Below are 14,819 nucleotides of genomic sequence, written 5' to 3'. Positions count from 1 at the left end.
CTCGCTTCATGTCATGGTGCATTTGTTGAAAACAAAAACTATTCTGCCATCAGCCGCGTCTCCGAAACTTTGCAAAATCATGGACACGCGTGGTTGAAAACATCTGCCTCCTTGATGGAGGTCAACACTTATTTATTTTCAAATCCAAAGCTGTGGCTGTTCTCCCAAGTGACGGACGTAAAGAGCGACATCATGACTGGCCCAAAATTTGGTATGGTGTACATTTCCAAAAAAAGCGGAGTCATCCCAAATTAGCAGCAATCATTCATGAGTCCCAGTGAGCCGCCCCCTCAACATTTCGAGGTCACGTATCTCAGAAATATATTATTGCCATTGTCAGGATAAGAACATAATTGCATAGATCAGACCTCGGACTTGATGAGCAATGTTTGGACGGAGGACGTATTGACACAGTACCAGCTGTGAGCAGCCTATTTAAGCAACTCGTTGCCCCGTAAAAAAACAATCTGTCGCAGATGAGCTATGTTTGTCGCAGCTAAAGTTCAACGCTACCATTGCGCTCGTTCCCAGCAGCCCTGGAATGATGATGTCATCAAACCTGGCGTGACGCAATAGCACCTTACAAACGGGGCTGCTGGAAATGGGGTGCAAATGTAGCCTCAAAACCAAAACGGAGCTTCCAGATCAGGACTCGCGCTCAAAAAGTTTGTACAAAAAAAAATTGAATGAGCACAGAACGTCCAATAAAATATGGCGTGGAAATACGACAAAAGGATGGATGCACACAACACGATATCAAAAATCAAACGAGGAACAATCTGAAACAAAACATTTAAATAATACAAAAACAGCACACGTCAAACAAAAAGTACTTGCGGAGAGAAACACCAGCCTGCAAGTATGCCAACTGCTCTGCATTTTACTTGCTGTCCATATTTTGAAGTAGTTTGACGTGTTGAAGATCGCGCACGGGGTGTCAGCCCTTTTTTTTGTTTCTTTGGAAAAGTAGAAAATGCACTGGTGACTTGTTGGAATATTCAAAGAAGTGCGGCGCCCGCGTGCGTGCACGCCAACCACATTCACCGGAATGATTTCAATCCATGTTGCTCTTCACTCAAGAGGAATTGTGTGATTGTCAAAAGCGTTGTCAAGAAAAAAAAAAAAAAGACTCTTCTGTCAAACTTTCACAACCGACGAAACTGCCGCTGTGACAAGTTGGAGGAGTTGGTTGCCTGTCACCATTGTGAGTGAGATCAAGAATCATAGCAAAACAAAAAGATGTACCATAAAAAGAAGCAAGAAAAATCATAGCTCCACAAAGCAAAACATGTCAGTCAAAATAATGTTCCCCACTTCAGTCCATCGCCGTCTTTGCCAGACCAGAGGAGCTCCAAAAAAAAGAAGAGCGTTCTTTCTGCGTCACGGTCCAGGCTTGTCAGACGAGAGATCGGACTTTTGGAGAGGCCCAGTTGGAGTAAAAAATCAATGGAGGTCAGGTGAAGTCACGCACGCCGGTGGTGAGTCAGTCCAACTCACACTTGTCTTCACTTGTTACGCTGGTAGGAGAAGCTCGTGGGTTCAGTGGACGTCTCGATGGCGACGGACTGCTGGACGGCGCTTTCCTAACACGGAAGACGCCAAAGTCAGGCAAGCGGGGAACGCGAGCGTGCACTCTGTGTTGGACTCACCTCAACTGAGATGTTGGTGGGAGGCACTTGCGGGTACTGGGTGACGTACGGCCCCTGCAGAGATGCGTACTGGAAAAGAGGTGCAATAGTCTTCAGACATTTTTTCAGAAGATGGATGGATTGCATGATAAAACCCAGTTGGTGTGCTCATCGTTGCAGTTCTCCTGATTTTCACCAAAACATTTTGAAGTGTGCAGATGACTGACTGTGCTGCTTCCGCCCAAGGAGAGGTGGCCGAGCTGCTGGGCCAGGGGTCCCATCATGGACGTGGGCTGGATAGACACGGCGTGCTCCATCCCCGGCGTCAGGACGGCCCCCTTTGGGAGAGTGGTGTTTTGACGGGCGCGAGAAAGGACGGACGGCGGCGGCGGCGGCTACTCACCGAGGGCGCCACGATGTACGACGGCTGGTGGAGCCACGACGGGTTGTGCACCTGACAGCAAGCAAGCACAACGTTATTTTGAGTGAGAAGGCCCTTCCATGAGCATCTGTCTGTGTGTCTACCTGGTAGGCGGACACGGGCGAATGCATGTACGGAGGAAGCGAGGCGGGCCCGACCATCCGGTTGGAAGCCATGCTGTAGAACCTGCAGAGACAGACTTTCAGACCACCTTTGGGCAGCGTGCCCACGCCGCTGCATACTGACCCGTTGGCTAAGGCTGCGCCGGGGTCGTAGGTGAGGGTCAGTCTGCCCTGGAGGGGGAATTATGTTTTGGCTGCCGCTTGGTAGAAACATTTTGAAGGCCACTAAAGTGCTTTGAACTCACAGTGTCTCCATCTCTGGTCCAGCTTCGTCCATTTTGCAGGTACTTTCCTTGACTCTGGCGCTTCTTCTGGCCTCCATCAGCAAATTTACACAATAAAGGCTTCGGTGGAACTGGACCAGGACATTGAGGAATATTTGATTGGGAGAAAACTTTGTTCACGTTGGACTCATATTGGAGCGTGAAAAAAAAAAAAACAACGCAAATGAGTCACCTAAAACTCCGGGTGGAGTCTTGAGATATTTTCCATTGAAATGCTGGATGATGGCCTCGCATTTCTCTGTTGACTCCATCCTGGAAAATAAAGAAAACAATGAATGGCAGATGATAGGAATGACGCTGCAAACCAGGTGACAGTCTCATCTGGGCGAGCGAGGAAGCGGGCACCTGGCAAAGCCCACTCCTCGGCTGATTCCGCGTGCGTCGCGCAGGATGCGCGTGGAAATGGCCTGGCTGAAGGGCTTCAGCATGTTCTCCAGCTCCAGCTCGTCAATGGAGAGCGGCAGGTTGGAGATGTACAAATTGGTGGGGTCCTGCTCCTGTTGCTGGAAGCATAGAGGCCGAATGAAACGCAACGTCAAGCGTGGTCTTGCTATCTTTTTTTTTCCCCAATTGCGACCTATTTTAGCGTATTAAGTCAAATAGGCCTTTAAGAGGCGGGGCCTGCCGGGGCGGTGCGTTCAAAATCAACATTGAAGCAGTGGTGCGATATGAAAGCATCATCAGCTCGTCCTTCAGTTGAAAATCACAGCTGCAACTTTTTCGAATTGACAAAGAGGTTGAAAAAGCCTCATTTCACCAAGTACGTCTTTTCAAATGCGGTCGAAATAAAAAGTCAAGTATGGCCGTATTGCTGAAAGAATAAAGACGTATTTGCACGTGCGATGATGACCAGCTTCATTTTCTTCAAAGAGTGATGCAGCAGCCAATTGGATCAATGGATCAATGAAATCAATGTGCAACCTTGTTCCAAATAAGCCGCGTAGCCATTGCATATTCATAATCTGCAAAATTGTAAACGCAGTGTGAATTCATTTCCATGCCAGTGCACGCTGTGACCTGAGGTGAAGGTGAGCCCCCTCCCTCCCTCCCTCCCCTCAACAGCATGGCGGCGAATGCTGCGGCTCGCCATGAATAATCCGACGCAAAGCTTGTACCGCCAAATCAAGTTCTTGGCTGAGTGCACGGGAGGGAAGAAGCCGTATAAATGTCAGTGATGCAGTTTAGCGGCAGATCGGCCCGCCAGCACGCCCCCCCCCCCCCCCCCCCCACACACACACACCATTAATTGGCTTTTTGTTGTGCGGCGGGAAAAACAGGAAGGTACCCAGTGCGGCTTAGGAAAAAGACCAACATTGCGCTTTGCAAGGTCATCCATCCCCTTGTTATTTGGGAGGAGTGGGGAAAGCAAAAAAAAAAAAAGCTTTATAATTGAATCTATTGATGGTGTTAAACCAGAAACATTCAGAACGTTTTTTAGGACAGTTCATGATGGAGCCGCTGCCAGAGGCAACTTTCATTTCGTTCCTGCGTTTATTTCATCGTTTTCATTTTGTTGAAAAGCACAATCAATAAAGACATGCTTTCCTGTTGAAATGGTTCACAAGTTACAATTTTTTGCTTTCATGAAGAGGGGGAACTTGTTTTTTGTTGCGTGCTTGTTTAGGGACACAATTAGGTGACGCACTCACTGCTGCAGCAGGAGACAGGATCTTCTCATGAGAAGGTTGGTGGACCTTTATTTCTTTTGTTTCAAAGCTGTGCCGTTCTTCATGGTTTGATTAAAAAAAAAAAACTTTAAGTTATGTGCTCATTGAGTTTGGAATTGCTCTTTCCTTTGTCCTAACGGCATACATAGTAAACTCAATTAATTAGGATTAAAAATGAAGTGCTTCAAAATAACTAAATATGTGCCGCGCCGTCACATGACAGCCGCAACCGTATGTTATATTCTTTCAATTTCACTTCAAATAACGGGCCCGAATTCTTTTTTTTTAAAAATCAGTGCTTACCTTGGCCATCTGCGCCTGCACGCCCAGCTTCTTGAGCGCCGTCACTGCCTTCTCAGCCGAGGCTGGGCTGTCAAAGTCGACAAAGCCGTAGCCTGCAAAAGCACAAGAGCAAATCATTGACAGAAGCGGGACAAGCGACACTCATTTGCACGCATCTGCTGAGCTTCTTGAGCAAGCAATAAAATTAAGAAATGTCTTTTCCATTTTTTTTACCTTTGCACATCGTGGTTATTTTGTCCAGAATGGCTTTTGTGGAGACTATTTTCCCATAGCTGAAAACAAACAAACACCAAGAAACACAAAGCGTGAGTGATGTCAATGAAGTATCATGACGATCCAGGCCGTTCCTAATTGTGGCCTTGTGTATTATTGATGTGACCGACCTCCCTCCCTCCTGCAAGGCATGACTATTTCATGCTTTCATCTCTTTCCAAGCAACAATCACATCCTGCATCTCGAGTCGAATTGAGTGTTTGGCTTTCACGACGGGATTTACGACAGCTGAGTGGATTGAGCTCCACGTGACGCCGAGTCCAGCAGAGTGTTGGGGAGGAGCCGGAGATGGGCCCCGTGTCCATCCAACTCTCAAACTTGAGTCAAATGTCACGACGCGTTAGCAGCTTAGCTAATGATGACGAGATGCCTTCCAGTAAATGTTATTGGAAACCGAATCCTCTCTCTTAGGCTGGACGCTCAAAGGCAAATTTCACGGCGTGATTTTATCAGCCGTAATACGAGAAGCGTTGCAGAAGAAAGCGCCTGACCCACAAAGTGAGGCCAATTCACTCGCAGGCCTCGCATTCTCTCCATCCGCACGCGGCCCCGCCCCCCTCCGGACCATCGCCGTGTTTGTCTTTCCCTTTCCCCCGGGCTGGTTGTTTCCTGTCGGGCGGGGCAGCCTTGCGTATCTTCCAGACGGCTGGAAAAGAGTAGATAGGCCTCTCCCTCGCTTTCTCAAGGTCCCTTCCTCCTCCAGTGAGCTGGCTCGGGCTAGTCCTCTCCGCGAGAAAGAACATTTCCATGGCAGAACTTGAAATGTTTTTTTGTTTCTCCCCCGTTCAAACGCATTCAGACATCGAGCGGCTGTGCTTTGTCGGGTGACTTACGGCTGGCAGAGTTTGACCAGATCCTGGTCTGCGGTTCCGGGGTGAAGGCCACGGATGTACAGGTTGGTTTTGCTCAGCTGCTCCCCGCCATGATGGCCGCCGTTGGGACTCGGAGGCGGAGCCATCTGTTGAATGGAGGGAGACGTGTACGTCTGCTGCAAAAGAAATTAAGCAATTTTTAGCCGCTGCCCTTGATGGCACCTCCCTCGCTCATGCAGTACTTTGCTACCCGAGGTCAAGGTTAGCTTAGCATCTGCTGCCGACACATCGTGAGCAAGTCGAAGTGTGACCTGAAATCTGGCGGCAAATGTTCACCTTCAACAAAAGTTATATATGGTCTGAGGCTCAAAGCACATCGTGGCAAAAAAAAAAAAAGCCCTGGCGTCCGGTATTGAAGTTCTCTTGAGAAACAAAGCAGCAACAAGGGGGAAAGTTAATAGAAAGCAGAGGAAGGGGGGGGGGGGGGGGGGGTGGAGGTCCTTTAATCCTCTATCTCTCTCCTCAGCGTCAAAGACACAAACCAGGTGTTGAAGCTGGATTTAGACAATGTTACATGTGTCCAAATCAAGTGGTAGATGCTCTCCTCAAGTCAGAACATTGTCCAAATCCAGGATTCCACAAATTCCATCCCAATGTGGATCCCAGCCAGTTTGATTTCACCATTGTTCAAGCCTTCCGAGCCACCGGGGTGAATATTTGCACATATTCAGTCACAGCTCGGGCTTGAAGCAAAGACGTGACGTGCTTGTTCCATTGCATACGCAATTGTTGAGTTTGCTCCAAAAATCCATGCAGCTGTCTGTAGATCCATAAAGCGCATAATGCAAAGGGATCCCGTGCTACGGACATCTGCTGATGTATATTAAAAATACATAACAGTGTCAATCATGGTTAAGTTGCTCTTGGTCCGCCTGCGATCGATCTGGCCCATGTGGTCATATAACGTAAGGTGACTTGCGTTGGTGGAGAACTTTTTTCTTTTCTGCAGGCTGCCCCTCTCGGTTGAAGGAAGGAAGGAAGGGGTGGGGCATGTCGCTCGGCGTCAAAGCGCAACTTTGCCAACTTGGCACGAGGAATTGAATGAAAACAAGCATGACAAGATGCAAATGTTGGAATAGAAAAGGCATGAGAAGAACTGTGAGGTGGCCCGGATGAGCATACGGTTGCTATTCTTGTGCACAAAAGCCAAGACGGAGAAGGGTGAGCACAAACGAAAAGAGCCATAGGAGCAACCTCACGACATCCATCTCCCACGGTAGTTGCGCAATTTACCGCGCCGCGCAAAACGTATCACGCGCAGCCGGGCCGGGCGTGTGCGTGAAAGTCGGGTCGCCCGTCTGCGCTTGACTTCGCTCAAGGACACTGCAGCTTTAGCTGGGAACGCAATGTCGAACCGGCGGCGCGGCGAGCGAGCGAGCAGGAGCGGCAAAGTTTACCTTCTTGATGCCTTTGCTCCCGTAGCCGTTGTACGCGTTCACCCCTCCCGAGAGCAGCATTTTGACGCGGCGGCGGCGGTGGAGCAGCTGACGTCAGCCGGGGAAAGGCGGCCAGCCAGGAGCGCCGCTGCAGATGCTTGGAGTTGCCTCGCCTCTTTCTTTTGCCGGCAATCGGACGCACGACGCAGGCAGGCACGGTTGGGATCGCTCTCACAATGCTGCGTGCGCAGGACATCCCCCAGCCCTCCCCGTCCCAGCCCAGCCCAGCCCAGCCCAGTCGCCACAAAACACCCAATACTGGATGTGGGTCATTTCATAGTTGGACTTTTTCCTGTCTTCCCCAAAGCAAATTTCCAAAAAGCGATTTACAAGACAGAAAAAAAACATGCGGTAGAAATTCTTCTTTTGCAATTGAAGATGGGATCCTTAAATATTATTTAGAATACCAAACAATTTTTTTTTTTTTCTTATCCCGCGTGCTTACATCAAATCTTGTCCACCCATGTCCATATTGTGACCAATGATCCAAGTTGGTTTTGGTGCCGGTCCAGTCAATCTGGTTAGCTGACCCAAGTTCATTTTGAAGCCCTCCAGTGAGTAAACGTGCAACTGCTCATTCGGCCGTCCGGCGTTTCAATGGAGCGGCCATTTGCACGATGATGCAGCAATGCTCAAAGACGAAACTTCCATGCTTTTGCATAAAAATGATGTGATTCTGCAGGGCACGAGAATAGGCGCCATTTCCACAGCAGCGATTATTGAAATGAGGTCATTCAGATGCTTTCAATCATTGCCATGTTTTGATCGGACCATTCAGCCAGATGGGCTGTGAGCTTCGCAACAGTTCAAGGACAGCCAAGGGTGGCGGGCTCCTCACAGTCTGCAGAATCCCTGAGCCCCCCACACACATACAGCAAGGCCTTCCAGGTGTTATTGGGATTAAATAAAATACGACGTTAAATTCTTAGCTTGCTTTCCCCTTTTTACAGCAGCCATTTGTTAAGAGTCAACACTGTAGTAGGAATTATTCAAGCCTTTCAGGTTTGCAAAGAAAGGTGTGCATAGGACAAATAAAAGCGCCGTTTACACAATGTGCCTTGCAACTAAAATCCAAATTCCATGTAAATCAACTTCGACGACTAATCATGTTGCGGCTAAAACTAAACAAAGAGCTTTCTGACACGGATGTTTCAATCTGCAGCACTATAGCGCCAACTACTGCAAAGGAGGACTTAATTGATGTCAGATTTTGCAGGGGGACGTGAAGTATTGGTGGCTGGTATCAGCAGCCTCCACCAGTACTCGATAACGCTGCTTAGCCATAGAAAAGTGGAATGCGGGTATTGGTGATAATGCTGCAGCTGCTATGATAAAGTTAATGACAGTCGTTCTATATTGTTTTCAAATAAATCTGTGTGTGACAAAGTGTTTTAGCAGCACACAACAGCTGTCCGCCCGTATCTACCGATACAGACTGCTGTGAAAATTTCTAGTTGGAAGTTGGGAAGGGGAACGCTCGAGTATGGGGGAGGGTCGCAGGGGTGGGCCGGGCCGAGCCGGGGCGGCGGACGGGAGAACACAGCCCTCCGCTACATGCTCGGCATTCCTCGGCATAGCTCGTTCAGGAGCTGCCTCGCTCTGAAAACACACCAGCAAAAAAACCAAGGGGCCACACAAGGCTGATGGGAGTCAATATGTAATCAGATTTAGGCATAATGTGAAGCAGATTGTTTTGTTTTTTTCTAGAGTTGTATCTGTTGAGTCATGACACAAATAACTGCATGTGGTGCAACTCCAGAATCAGATTGTGGTGAGACCTTGATTTATGCTGCAGGCCATCTGAAGATTGGGGGGGGTTGTGTGCAGATGTGTCTGGAGAGCGGCCAGGCCTTCTGGCCTGGGAGAACATGTGGTGTGGGAGTGTTTAGGCTGGCGTGCTTTCAAGCCGCCTCCCACACAACACGCCGGCGTGGGTGACACCGGCAACGGTTGGTTCACAGCGTCAACAAAACCTGCTGTGACCTGCCGTGACCCTGACGAGTGGCTTAAAAAAACAGGTAGTGTTGACCACATCTATCCTTGTATTGTAATACTCAGTGAGGGCTGCCCCCACAGATTCCACATACTTAACATTCTCCTTCGGGAGGTAGGCCCAAAGAAAACAGCGGCGAAAAAAAAGTCACGTCCGCTCCATTGGCAAGGTTAGTTTGTCTCCAAACCTCGCCTGGTTTTTGGGTGCCGCTATTCAATGGGAGTCGATTGTGGACAAAGTATCATTTGTGAATATGTCGTTATCTGCAAAAGTCCTCTCACGGTTCTATTTTTTTTCCCCAAAGTGGCCTACACGCAAGTTTCTCCATTGTGTAGGTATTTAGTGCCCCCTGCAGGTTGAGATTATTTAACAAAAAACCGTTGCTGTCCGTATACAGTTCCTGCGTTGAACCAGGCGCCTGTTGGAAACGTTTCAGCTCAATTGGCTGGCTGCTATATCCTCAAACGCCACGTATTAGAATTCATATCAGTTGAGATCCATAAAGGGGAAGAAAAACAAACGAATGTTCAAATTTCACAAAGGCTCAAAGAACGTCACGGAACGTCCCATCCTGTCCCTATGAGCAGGCCAACATCAAAAGCTTCTAAATAAAAGCCTAGGAGGGGGACGAACTCTGTGGGTGTCACTTTGCTGACTACGATTGCCCACTTGCTTCATATCCACCAAAAGCACCGTCAGATGATCGGACTGCGGAGAAGAGATGCCGCTCAGGACGAGTCAGGTTGTAGCTTCACATCTTTCAGCGTGTGTGTGAGGCCGAGTTGAAAACATTTTTAAGTCACTCGATAGAACGCTGTGACATCATTTTGCGCCTGTTTGCTCAGAAACGCTACGGCTGCCTTCTGCTTGCGGCCATCGTGGTCGTGATTGTCATACAAACGGTTGCCATCATCTATTTGATCAACAGGTACGCGCGCTCGGACGCACTTGTCCATCAAAAGTCAAATTCCCACCCGTGGGTCCAATTTTGAAGGCTGAATGGCAACTAAATTGTAGCTTTATGTTTCAAGGCCTCAGGAGGACAAAGAGTTGGTCGAGCTGATGTCGGCTTTGCTCGACAACTTCCCGGAGCACAACTGTACTGACTTTGCCTGCCACTGGGCGGCGCTGCAGACGTCATTCGGAGACCTGAAGGCGAACCAGACCTCGCAACTGAGCGCGAGACGGCTCCTGCTTGCCAAAGTCTGCCAGGAGATTCGCAGCGACAAAGGGCTTTGGAATCAGGAACTGAAAGAAAAGTCGAGTTGGGCTTTGACGGGTTCTATGTCCAGCCTGCAGAAGAAGGTGGTAGATCATTCCGCACTTAACAGAGAAGTCAAAGGTAGCGAGCGAACGAGCGCATCGAGTTTGTTTGAAGCGCGCGTCCATTTTGCACGTTTGCGGGTTTTGTTTTGTTTTTGCTTCAGATTTGACAAATTCTATGTCCGGCCTGCAGTCGAAGGTGGTAGATCTACCCATACTTTACAGAAAACTCAAAGGTAGCTAGCGAGCGAGCGCATCGTGTTTGTTTGAAGCGCGCGTCCACTTTGCACTCTCGCGGGTTTTTATTTTATTTTAATTTTTTATTTATTTTTTTGCTTCAGCTTTCATGCCGAGAGACTGCACTGATGTCATGGCGGAGGGAAATTTCCAAGATGGAGTCTATCTCATTTTTGGCGGGTTCAACACCTTCGAGGTTTACTGCGACATGAACTTTGACGGGGGAGGCTGGACCGTAAGTGCTTGAGCCCCGAAAGACCTCAACGTTCCCGTTGTGATGCGTTCACCAATAAAGTTGGCCCCTTTTCTTTCAATGCTGAACGTCCTGTTGGCCAGTCATGCTAATTTGCTCAGCTGATGGTGTGTGTGCGTGCATGTGTGTGTGTGTGCAGGTGATCCAGAGAAGACAGGATGGCTCTGTCTCATTCGCTCGTAAATGGGACGCATATGAAAATGGCTTTGGAATAATAACAGGAGAGCACTGGCTAGGTCTGAAACACACACCTTAAAAGACATCCTTCTTGTCAAGCCTTTGTCGTTTGTGCGGGTGACACTCCGTGTTTGCAGGCCTGCGGAATATTTACTCTTTGACGGTCTTGGGCGGTTACCAGTTGCGGATCGACGTCACCCAATGTGATGGCAGCAAATACTTTGCTCTCTACGACGACTTCTCGGTGGGCCTGAACTTGTTGGACCCCGAGAAGGACGGCTACCCGCTGCTCGCGAACGGCTACTCGGGAAACGCAGGTAGCGACTCCCACTGCCAGCGCGCGCACTCGAGAGCCTGCGTGATGTCAAAATCAAGTTTGTGTGCTTTGCAGGCAATGGCCTCGTCACCCATTCTGGGATGAAGTTCAGCACCAGCGACCGCGACCAAGACGGGAGGGAAGTTCATGGTGAGAATTGCGCCGCTGTCCATGACTCCGGTTGGTGGTACAATAACTGTGGCAACACTGACCTGAACGGGGTGTTCTCGGAAGGATATGATAGTAAAATGAAATGGTCCAAATTGGACCCCCTGAGATTCGTCGAGACGAAGATCCGGCCCAATAAAGCACCGACATGTCGGTGCTGCCGAAAGTCACACTAAGAACACTTGATAATTGGAATCAACCTCCCATCTATCCAAGACTTGTACCTGTCCAGGACCAGGAAACGTGCAAGTAACATCTCTATAGACCCTTCTCACCCAGGTTGAACTACTCCCCCCCCGGACAGCGTTATAGAGCTCTGTACGCCAAAACCAGCTGTTGCTCTCATGAACTAGAGTCTGAGTCAATAACATCCTGCTCTCCACACCTTTTTTGAATTCTCTACATTGTTTGTACTGTGTCCCCTCTGCATCCATTGCAGCCTGGTCATCCTGGAAGAGGGACCCTCCCATCTGTGGTCTCTTCTCAAGGTTTCTCATTTCCCCTCGTTTGAGTTTTTCCTTGCCCTCCTGAGAGTTTAAGATCAGGGGATGTTTGAGAATATTTGTCATCTTTCACACTTCCTGCTTAAATGATGAACAGAAGCTGTGATGTACCGAAGTCAAATTCCTTGTTTGGCACGCTCAAGCATGGCGAATAAAAACTCTTGAATCTCTTTATCGTCTTGAATGTGGGGAACGTAGAGCAGACGGATTAAGTGATTAAAGAAATTTTGGGCCATCTTCTGCATGCGTTTGTCTTGATGTATTTTTGATGCTTCAGAACAATTGTCTGACTTTCATGCAAGGTACGCTAAGCTACTAGAAACGATAAACTCTGGGTCGAGATTTGTTGATCCTTTTGAATGTGCTGCAAGTACTGATAAATGATTCAAAAAAGACCTTTCCTGGGTGGTAGGTTAAATTTTTTTTAAGTAGCTTGACTCCGTTTTTTTTTGTGGCTGTCAGTGCTGTCCCTTCTATTGAACCCTCAGAACTTGCTTGCTTTGTTTCTGAGCTGCGATAGTTGCATAAACTTGCTGAAGAAATATTTTTTTGTTAAAATTTTGTTTGTTTTCCTCTCTAATTTGCCGTTATTGTTGATCACCAGTGTATTTTATTTTTGTGTGAATTTGTTTTCCTTATTTGTATATGAAAGCTTCTCGTAGCAGCTTTACTGTACAATACAGTGCTGTTCAATTGTCAACAAAAAAGAGCGCCCTAAAATACGTTGCGTGATTAAATTAAAGAGAACAGCGATCAAACTTCAAAGTTTCAAAAATTAGAGTTAAAACAAAAATCAAAACCTTTCTCATTACCACTAGAGGGCGCTATTTGTCATGAAACGCAGAGGTCTATTCATTGGGCTTCACCAAACTTTCTCTTCTCACTTGGAATTCCTGTAGTGTGGTAATAAGTGTGTCAAAGTAGGTGAAACGAAACGTGAGTAAAAAATACGTTGATTTTGCCTCCCCTTCGATTATTTCTACAAATTGCAGAATTGTAGCAAATTCACCCACTCATTCAAATGTTGCGATTTGTCATTATGATACGATTTTATTGAAAATCACACGTGCTCATACAGTACAAAGGTCCCATCACCAATTGAGCTCACTCCCACAATCCCAACTCGACAGTGTGCTAAAAAAGCACACAAAAAGGGGGTATGGTGACGCATGCGCAGTGGCCGTCCGCGACTCTTCGTTTTTTTTGTGTGGAATCATGCTGGTTACGTCACAGGCTCGTCCACGGTGCTCGGAGCTGCACATTTAGCATCCACTCACGCGCTTGTACGTTCGAGGAGACACTTTGGACGAACGCGGCTATCATTTGGGCATTTTGTGATTGCCCGTCATTTGATTTGCGGAATCCTGTGAGGGGAGCCGGTGTTCTCGCGTGTGCGTGCACGGGAGCGAGCTTGTGGAGGTGGTGCTGGCATGCATGGTGGTGAGTGTGTGCTAAGAGGGGCCAGCCACACCGTGTGCATGATGTTTGAAAGCTGAGCGCCCCTTCCAGTATCTTACATGACAGTACTGCTGCAGCGCAGCGCCTCGTCTCACCTGAGCTGAGCTTCACTCAGCGGCTTTTCCATTTCTTCCTCGCCCGAAGAAGAAAAAGAGGAGGCGTGCTGGACTGAGGGTGCAAGCGAACGATTCCCACCCGGATGATATCGGAGCTGGAGCTCGGATGAGGTGCTCGATCGGACTACTTTGGGTTTAGAGATCCGGGCAAAGTACCACGCCAGCCACCACTGCTGCTTTCCCCGATAGCAGTGAGGGCTTAGTCCGGAGATGGCGATGAGCTGGCTCTATTTGGGATTTCTCCTCAGCTTGGGGGTCATCGCTCCGAGCCGCGCAGCCGAAGGTAAGACGCCTGTTGGCTGCTTCAGCACTGTCATACCCCAAAGAAAGGGGGACCACTTGATTTTGTGCACAAAAGGCCCGTGCACGGACACACAAAGCGGCTTCAGCCACACCGCAGCAGCTTCATCTAATGCTCCCTACCTTCCATCGATTCAAAGTGGCGCACCGATGCCGAGACGTGATTTGATTCAAGGGGGCCTGCCTTTTTTGGGATTTGCAAAATGAAGACAGACGCGGCTTTGCGGCATTGACGTAAAATCCGAATAGCGTTATTGTGGCGGTTTCTTCCTCCTTTCAATGCCTGTGTGTTTTTATGAGTCATGTCCCAATACCTGAAGTGGAAGGTTGCTGACTGCACGGTTTGCCCTCAAATAATGAGCTTGCATCCTCCTTGACTCGTCTAACGACATTTTAACAGCATCGACCTGTTGAGGCTTGGAGGGAGGCTCATAAATTCATCTCACAATGAGCAAAGGGAGAGTTGAAGAGCCGAGTGTACGACATGTTGCATACTTGTGTTCTCACATTGTCCCCATGAAGCTCCAAAGTTCCGCACGTGTGTGTGTGTTGTTAGAGGTGATCTACGTAAGCAAAATGCTTGGAGAGGGTGAAAGCCATAGCAGGGCTTTCAAAAAGTCCCAAAGCTCCTCCCTTCTCCTCCATCGCAAGCGTGGAACATCTGGGTACAGGGAGACCATTAATCCAACGTAGATGGGATCGCCTCGAGGGGGAGGGAGGGAGGAACCGGCTGAAAAGTGAAATAAACCTAGGCCAGAGGAATTTGGTGAAACGGACATATGGTTACGTCACAGCCTGGAAATCACATGGAAGTTCTTCTATATTTGTTCTCTGGGTCAACTTAAGATGGAGCAGGTTTGATCTGAATTTGAAATAGTGCCCAGAGTCCAAATAATAAGCGAAAGAGGGGGCTGTATTTTATGAATGACGGGGGATTAGCGAGGGGAAGGTGAAAAAGTCAAGGCGCTTTAGTGCTGAACAGACGGCTTTTGCTTTTACTCGATGCGCTCGTAAAAGTCTTGCCTTCAC

The 14,819-nt window shown here is 48.4% G+C and overlaps 3 protein-coding genes across 11 annotated transcripts in view; 2 read left to right on the top strand and 1 right to left on the bottom strand.

Annotated features, from left to right (window-relative positions):
- Positions 1–93: 93 nt before the first annotated feature.
- On the bottom strand, positions 94–7,194 carry LOC119135023 (RNA-binding motif, single-stranded-interacting protein 2-like). Of its 5 annotated transcripts, none has more exons than XR_005100482.1 (13): positions 6,968–7,193; positions 5,532–5,686; positions 4,639–4,697; positions 4,426–4,517; positions 2,801–2,958; positions 2,628–2,707; positions 2,417–2,526; positions 2,296–2,342; positions 2,154–2,235; positions 2,032–2,082; positions 1,650–1,966; positions 1,498–1,583; positions 94–1,413 (listed from the first exon to the last, which is right to left on the bottom strand). XR_005100482.1 is itself a non-coding variant. In XM_037272334.1 (13 exons), exons 1-13 carry the CDS (start codon positions 7,025–7,027, stop codon positions 1,506–1,508), a joined length of 1,152 nt encoding a protein of 383 aa, XP_037128229.1. In that variant the 5' UTR covers positions 7,028–7,192; the 3' UTR covers positions 94–1,505. The 5 variants fall into 5 exon arrangements, 3 of the variants coding, with proteins under 3 accessions (XP_037128229.1, XP_037128222.1, XP_037128206.1); XM_037272334.1 differs by having other exon boundaries at positions 94–1,583; positions 1,650–1,718; positions 1,856–1,966; positions 6,968–7,192; XR_005100480.1 differs by having other exon boundaries at positions 2,154–2,342; positions 6,968–7,194.
- LOC119135037 (fibrinogen C domain-containing protein 1-like) lies at positions 3,759–11,690 on the top strand. 3 transcript variants are annotated; one of them, XM_037272359.1, is made up of 8 exons: positions 3,759–4,139; positions 9,845–9,927; positions 10,031–10,341; positions 10,427–10,498; positions 10,604–10,734; positions 10,892–10,988; positions 11,067–11,246; positions 11,321–11,690. In XM_037272359.1, exons 3-8 carry the CDS (start codon positions 10,062–10,064, stop codon positions 11,587–11,589), a joined length of 1,029 nt encoding a protein of 342 aa, XP_037128254.1. In that variant the 5' UTR covers positions 3,759–4,139; positions 9,845–9,927; positions 10,031–10,061; the 3' UTR covers positions 11,590–11,690. The 3 variants fall into 3 exon arrangements, with proteins under 3 accessions (XP_037128254.1, XP_037128263.1, XP_037128244.1); XM_037272368.1 differs by lacking the exon at positions 3,759–4,139 and having other exon boundaries at positions 9,235–9,927; positions 10,031–10,304; positions 10,462–10,498; XM_037272349.1 differs by lacking the exon at positions 3,759–4,139 and having other exon boundaries at positions 9,235–9,927.
- A 1,454-nt stretch (positions 11,691–13,144) lies between these two features.
- LOC119119612 (low-density lipoprotein receptor-related protein 1-like) overlaps positions 13,145–14,819 on the top strand; it is a 47,705-nt gene continuing 46,030 nt past the window's right edge. For 2 of the 3 annotated variants that reach the window (XM_037246078.1, XM_037246076.1), the window contains exon 1: positions 13,145–13,773. In XM_037246078.1, coding sequence (XP_037101973.1) covers positions 13,701–13,773 — 73 coding nt within the window. In that variant the 5' untranslated portion in view covers positions 13,145–13,700. The remainder of the gene's footprint in view (positions 13,774–14,819) is intronic. The other variant, XM_037246077.1, reaches the window with a different exon arrangement.

The sequence above is a fragment of the Syngnathus acus genome, chromosome 2, assembly GCF_901709675.1.
Source record: "Syngnathus acus chromosome 2, fSynAcu1.2, whole genome shotgun sequence".
NCBI lineage: Eukaryota > Metazoa > Chordata > Actinopteri > Syngnathiformes > Syngnathidae > Syngnathus > Syngnathus acus.
Note: the sequence above shows the minus strand (reverse complement) of the source record. Positions and strands in the feature narration are given on the sequence as shown.